This window comes from Thamnophis elegans, chromosome 1 (assembly GCF_009769535.1).
Source record: "Thamnophis elegans isolate rThaEle1 chromosome 1, rThaEle1.pri, whole genome shotgun sequence".
NCBI lineage: Eukaryota > Metazoa > Chordata > Lepidosauria > Squamata > Colubridae > Thamnophis > Thamnophis elegans.
Genome location: NC_045541.1, coordinates 182,600,842 through 182,608,478, shown reverse-complemented (window position 1 = coordinate 182,608,478; position 7,637 = coordinate 182,600,842). Strand labels below are relative to the sequence as shown.

General features: G+C 44.4%; 1 protein-coding gene across 1 annotated transcript; it reads right to left on the bottom strand.

Annotated features, from left to right (window-relative positions):
• Nucleotides 1–5,677: 5,677 nt before the first annotated feature.
• On the bottom strand, nucleotides 5,678–6,556 carry LOC116506770 (vomeronasal type-2 receptor 26-like; the record flags this gene model as incomplete). The annotated part of the gene is made up of 1 exon (XM_032214675.1): nucleotides 5,678–6,556. A coding segment is annotated over one exon (879 nt), but the record flags the coding sequence as incomplete, so codon positions are not given.
• Nucleotides 6,557–7,637: the final 1,081 nt, after the last annotated feature.

Below are 7,637 nucleotides of genomic sequence, written 5' to 3'. Positions count from 1 at the left end.
GACCACGGACCCGGGAGTGGGCCAGAACATTACGGTCATAACAGGGAGGGGCAGATATGGCGGGAACTTTAGGGCTAGCCATTACCGGGGAAGGCGGGTTCGCTACGTCTCAGAGATCCCTCCTTCCAGCCCTACTAGTTCCACTCCAAGGCCAGATGGCGTGAGTAATCAGAGCCCTGGTCTCAGGCTGCTGTTGCTAAATGCCAGGTCTGTGGTTCACAAGGCTCTCCTCGTCCAGGACCTAATTTTAGACGAGGGGGCAGACCTGGCATGTATTACTGAAACCTGGCTGGGCCCAGAGGGAGGTGTCCCCCTCACTGAGATGTGCCCAGAGGGTTTTCAGGTGCTTCATCAGCCGCGACCCCAGAAAAAGGGGTGGGGGAGTGGCTATCATTATCCAAGGGTCTCTAGTTCTTTGTAGGATCCCTGTTCCGGAGCTTGTTGGGTGTGAGTCCTTGCTGGTGAAGTTGGACCTTAGGGATCAAGTGGGCTTGTTGTTAACATACCTGCCTCCCAACAGTGTTACAACAGCCCTCCCCTCACTCCTCGAGTCAGTAGCCGAGCTGGCAGTTGAGCTCCCCAGGCTTATGGTGCTGGGGGATTTCAATCTGCCTTCGCTCAGTGAGCACTCTGATGGAGCGCAGGAGTTCATGGCTTCCGTGACAGCCATGGACTTGACCCAAGTAATCCGTGGTCTGACCCACTCAGCGGGTCACACACTCGACCTCGTATTTCTCTTGGAGCAGTGGAGTTGTGATCTTGGTTTGAGGGGTAGTGAGACCTTGCCCCTGTCATGGTCGGACCACTTTCTACTGAGGCTTGACTTTCGGAGGCCAATCCCCCACTGTAGGGAGGAGGAACTGATTAGGTGGTACCACCCCAGGTGCCTTATGGACCCTCCGGGCTTTCAGACGGCGCTTCGTGTTATACCTGATACTCTCGTCCACAGTCTGGTGGAGGCCTTGGTCGCTGCTTGGAACTCAGTGGTGGTGGAGGCTCTAAACTGGATTGCGCCTTTATGGCCTCTCCGAGGTAGCGGATCCAGGAGGGCCCCTTGGTTTACTGAGGAACTCCGGGAGATGAAATGCCAAAAGAGATGCCTAGAGTGCCGCTGGAGGTCCAGTAAGTCCGAGTCAGACCGAGCACTGTTGAAAGCCTGCATCAGAGCCTACCTCCTGGCAATTCAGACATCAAAGAATGCATATTTTGCCGCTCTGATTGCATCTGCTGAGACGCGCCCAGCTGCCTTGTTCAGAATAACCCGCTCCCTCTTGAAAGGCAGGGATGCGGGTAACCCTTTACAAGGTAGAGCTGAGGAATTTGTCCAATTTCTCGCAGATAAAGTTGCTCGGCTTCGGACAGACCTGGACTCCAATTGCTCAGAGCCAGCCGAGGTACCGGGGGAGGGTTTTGAGCGGAATTTATGCATTGATTTTCAACTTGTCACACCTGAGGAAGTGGACAAGGCCATGGGAGCAGTGAGTGCCTCCACTTGTGTGCTGGACCCGTGCCCCTCCTGGCTGGTCGCGAACAGCAGGGAGGTGACACGGGGCTGGATCCAGATGATAGTTACCGCCTCTCTTCGGGAGGGGTCCTTCCCACCCCTTAAAAAGGCGGCGGTGGTGAGACCCCTCCTGAAGAAGTCGTATCTGGATCCAGCCATCCTAAGTAACTATCGTCCAGTCTCCAACCTCCCCTTCGTTGGGAATGTTGTTGAGAAAGTGGTGGCCTCTCAGCTCCGGCGGTCCTTGGATGAAACCGATTATCTAGACGCCTTTCAGTCTGGACTCAGGCCTGGCTACAGCACAGAAACTGCTTTGGTCGCGCTGATCGATGATCTCTGGAGAGCCAGGGATGGGGGTCATGCCTCCGTCCTAGTGCTCCTTGACCTCTCAGCGGCCTTCGATACCATCGACCATGGTATCCTTCTGCGACGGTTGCAAGCGGTGGGGGTGGGAGGCACCGTTCTTTGGTGGTTCTCCTCCTACCTCTCGGACAGGTCACAGTCGGTGTTGGTTGGAGGGAGGAGGTCGACCCCTAGACCCCTTAAGTATGGGGTGCCACAGGGTTCGGTCCTGTCCCCCCTCCTGTTTAACATCTACATGAAGCCGCTGGGTGAGATCATTTGGCGGCACAGGATAAAATATCACCAGTACACGGATGATATGCAGTTGTATCTGTCCGCCCCGTGCCAACTCAGTGAAGCGGTTGACGTGATGTGTCAGTGCCTGGAGGCTTTCAGGGTCTGGATGGGAATGAACAAGCTTGCACTCAATCCCGACAAGACCGAGTGGCTATTGATGCTCCCTCCCAAAGATGGTCCAGCTATTCCATCTCTCAGCCTGGGGTGTGAAATTATACGTCCCTCAGACAAGGTCCGCAATTTGGGAGTCCTCCTGGATCCACAGCTGACTTTAGATCACCATTTGTCGGCTGTGACCAGGGGGGCATTTGCCCAGGTCCGCCTGGTACACCAATTGCGTCCCTACCTGAACCGGGAGGCTCTCACAACAGTCACTCATGCCCTTGTGACCTCAAGACTGGACTACTGCAAAGCGCTCTACATGGGGCAGCCCTTGAAGAGTGTTCGGAGACTTCAGTTTGTCCAGAATGCAGCTGCGCGAGCGATTGTCGGTGCGCCTTGGTACACCCACATTACATCTATCCTCCGCGAGCTGCACTGGCTGCCTATTGGTCTCCAGATACGCTTCAAGGTGCTAGTCGTCACTTATAAAGCCCTACATGGTAGTGGACCTGGGTACTTGAGAGACCGCATTCTGCCAATTACCTCCCATAGACCAATTAGATCCCACAGATTAGGCCTCCTCCGAATTCCATCTGCCGGCCAATGCCGGCTGTCGACCACCCGGAGAAGGGCCTTTTCTGTGGCTGCTCCGGCCCTCTGGAATGATCTCCCTGTGGAGATTCGGACCCTCACTACCCTTCAGACTTTCCGTAAAGCTGTTAAGACCTGGATGTTCCAGCAGGCCTGGGGCTGCTGAGTTCCACCCCCACTCGAATTGGTCGCGCTTGTTGAGACTTTTAAATTGGTCCTGTATTGTTGTCTGTCTTTTGTTCTGTTTTTTATATTGTACTCCTTCCCCTCCCGGTTTGTCAGCCTCCCTGAGTCCCTTCGGGAATAGGGCAGCATACAAGTTAAATAAAACCAAACCAAACCAAACCAAACTATCTTCAACAGAGAAATATTATCTTAATAAAATAAGTATTTCAGTTACATTGCCATAGAAATTTTGATAAAGCTTTATTGAAAACCAGAGAATTTGATTTTGCTATTTTATGGAACAATTTGCACACATTCTTCCTGTGCTTCTCTTTCTCACACGAGAGGCCACCAGATGGAAATGGAGATGTTATCACCAAGATACCAATTGTGCCCTACCCAGGATTAAATGACATGTCCCAGGATTCTGATTGATAGCTCCCTCCTGACTTTGATGACTGCCATTCCTTGTCATACCTTGAATGACATTGCTGGGAACTTGTCGTCATTAAAGAAATGTGATTGTGATGTTGGGCATGGATAGAAGGATTCTTGTGGAGACCTTCTGTGCACACAGATCTCATAGAACAGCATAGTTTACCAGGGAAGTCCAAGAGATGAAATGTCACAAGAGATGATTAACCTACTGCATACAATAATGACGTTCTTTGCCCATTCCTCTCAGGGAAATTCTGCCCAACCTTGATGAGGCAGCACTGCAGATCTGGATGTGAGGGGGATTTAAATTCTGATATTTCAACAACAATTGAATAATGTTCTATAAAGTTCTATAAAGCCTCAAACATCTAAGGAAACAGCCATATATGAATAGAAACACTGATATTGAGCACAATCATTTAATGCACTACCTTAAAAATAAACTCAATAAAATAAGGAATAAAATAAGAAAATTTCCTCCTTGAAATAATAAACATGAATCTTTTTTCCAGTTTCACATTTTTATTAGGTTATAAGATAAAATACAAAATAAAAAAGTAAATAGGAAGACACTGTAGAGGGGGAAGGGGGAAGAGAAGGAGAAATTGAGGAAAAGAAAAGAAGAAACATAGACTTCTGGATCCCTCTGTTGCAGTAAAAATAAAGCATTAACATCAAACTACAACTTTTTGTTTTTCCCTAATAATATAATCTAGCCATTTCAATGAAAACATATCAATCTAATCATTAAACCCCAAAATCAAAGTTTCATTTTTTCCCCACCTCAAGCACAAAGTTCAGAAGTGGTTTCCATGTGGAAACAAAGGTACTTTTATTCTTTCCTTTAACCAAAATAATCAATTTTGCCACTTCTGCCAACTCCATCAGCTTCTGTAGCCATTCATCCGTACTGGGAATCTAAGTCTCCTTCCATTTTTCTTTGTATAATATTGCTACTGTCAACATATATAAGATCAAATTTTTTCTCCAAGTTCTTTTTCCATTAAACCCAAAGGGAAAGTTTCTGGTGTCATTTTTATTTTCATATTAAGACTATTCTGTATTATAATATGAATCTTACTCCAAAATTTCTTTGCTTTGTCATATGTCCACCATAAATGGTCAAAAGTTCCTTCTTTCTTTTACACTTCCAACATTCATTTGAAATACCTTTATACATTCTGGACAACTTATGTGGTGTTAAATGCCAGCGGTACATCATCTTATACAATTCTTATTTTAAATTATAGTCTAGTGTAAATTTTAAACTTTTCATCCATATATTTTTCCATTGTTCAAGCATCAAATTATATCCAAAATTCCTCACCCACTGAATGATACAATGTTTAACATATTCACTTTCCAAATATAATCTCAATAACATTTTATAAATCTTAGCAATAATATGCTAATCACAACCAGACAGTAAGATTTCCAATTCATTTTTAGCAAAATGAATTTAGCAAAAACCCACAACCCTTTTTATTTGATTTAAACCATTCTTTGAGTTCTTGATATGTAAACCAATGATAAATATAACCCTCTAATTCACGTTCTTCCCTCAACTTTAATGTAGAGTTTGAAGAAAATATGTTACTATATGTCCACCAGTCTGGTTTCACCACCATTCTTTTTCTTTAAAAAGCTTCTTGGGGGGGGGTACCCAAAAAGGAAACTACGTATATAACTTTGTTGTATAATTATTCCAAACACTTAGTATGGGTATTCTAGCAAAGTGATTTTTAAAATCAACATTAACTTTAATTTTATCGTACCATAAATAACCGTGCCATCCAAACCTTAATTCGTGGCCCTCTAATTCAAGTAGACTCTTATTCTTGAGGTTCACCCACTCTTTTAACCAGGCCAAACAACATGCCTCAAAATACAATTTCAGGTGTGATAAACACAACTCCACCTTTTCTTTAGCATCTTGCAGTATTTTTAAGTTAATTTTGGGTTTGTTCCTTTGATACATAAATTTAGAAATATCTGAAATAATAACCACATCATTAATAACAAGTTTTCCTCCCATACAGGGCAATGGACCTCACTAAGGACAATTTGAAAACATGCTAAACAAAAAACTGACCACAGGAATATTGTAAGTAATTGCAGAACTTGATAAGGAATTCTTTGATGGAGAAATTCCTACTTCACATCATCATTTATTATAATCTTATCACATTATAAACTTACAATGAAGAGAAATATAAATGAGGCAACTCCTGGAATTAGTTAGAAAGTTTTGTTTCTTACTATATTTTCTCTGCAATTTAGATCAGGCCTCATCAGAATAATGTAGCATTTGGGGAAAAAGATACAAGCCAAGAGAGCAGCTCCAGAGGCCAAAATGGAGAAGATCTCCACAGCCACCATAGATTTCCCTTTGGTGCTCAGGTAGGTAGGGAGGAAGGAGATCCAAACACTGCAAAAGACCAGCATGCTAAAAGTAATGAACTTGGCTTCATTAAAAATATCAGGCAATTTCCTAGCTAGAAATGCCACTGTGAAACTGACAAAGGCCAGAAGACCTAGGTAGGCAAGGACAATGTAAAACATTAAAACTGAGCCTTGCTTACATTCCAAGATGGTCTCTCCAAACAAGGAATGGAAGTCCAAGTTAAGAAATGGGGGAGAAGTTCCCAGCCAGGTGGCACAAAGAACTGCTTGGAGCAGAGGACAGGCTAAGACAATGGAATTGGTCAGTGGTTTTCCTAAGAGTTTCCTTGTCCTGTTCCCTGGCTTGGTTGCCATGAAGGCCAAAACCACCGTGACAGTTTTTGCCAAAACAGAGGAAACTGCAAGGGAAAAGAGAATGGCAAAGGCAGATTGTTGGAAGAGACAAGTGATCTTCCCTGGCTGACCAATGAAGAGGAAGGAGCAAAGGAAGCAGAGCAAGAGGGAGACCAGGAGGAGGTAAGTGAGATCTTGGTTGTTGGCCTTGACAATTGGTGTGTCATGATGTTTATAGAAAATCACCAGGACTGCAGAAGTGATCACAGAGAGGAAAAGAGCAAGAAAAACTAATGTGTATCCCAGGGTGTCTTGATAGGAAAGGAAATGGATCTTTTTGGCAATGCATTGGTCCTTGTCCTTGTTGGGATATTGGTCTTCTGGGCAGGGTTCACAGTGAGCTGCATCTGAAATCAAAAGTCTTTGTTTAAGGATTTCTTGAGCAACTACCATATGTATTATCCCTTCCGCAAAGATGATAGACATATTGCCTTTCTGCTATTGCCCTACACACAAAGGGAATGATGAAAGAACACACTGTACTATTTATGGAACATCAAAAAGGGCAAACCATCTTAAATGCATGATGATCCTGGGGATACATTAGCCAGAGACAATGTTTTGTGTTATTCAGTTCCAGTATCCATTCATTGTTCACTTCCATGAGTAATGTAGCTTTCAGTCTGATATTCCTGCCTCTCCCATCCCCCCCCTCCAATTTTATAATGGAACACATAGAAGACAGACATATATATTATCCAGGAATGTTGATGTTTTCTTTGTACATCATCCCTTAACTTTATAGCCGTAATCTCTCTGCTTTGTACAACAAATCTGTTCATTCAGTCTTTTTCTCTCTCCCTCTATCAAAGAGGCATAAATAGGTGGATCTCTTCTTTCTCTGGCACGTTTATTTCCTCAGAGCTTGATAGAGCTGCTGGAAGAATCACACTTTAAATGGTCAAATAAAAGCTTAGACCACATGCCCCACTTCCTGAGGATAAGACTGAAAGTTGGTTTTCCAATTGGAGGTGAAGGACCGTTTAGGTAACCAAACATGGTTACTAATATGAAATTGGCCAGCCCTTATTGCTTATCACCAGGCGGCATCGCTTCGACATAGACTGTATAAGCCTTTGCATATGATCTTTGGTGACAATGTGGTGCCAGGCTGCAATAATGCATTCAATTATTTCCTGCTTGGTCTTTGGCTGCTTCTTGCTTATTTCATAACCAATTTTGGCCCACAAGTTCTCAATTGGGTTCAAATCCAGGCTCTGAGCTGGCCAATCCAGGAGTCGAGCACCATGCTTCTTCATCCACTGCTGGACGGACATGGCTCGATGACTAGGAATATTGTCATCCTGGAAGTAAAAGTCCTTCCCTACAAGTTGCTGAGCTGAAGAAAGCATGGTCTTTTCAAGGACTTCAACATACTGCTTGGAATTCATGATTCCCTGCA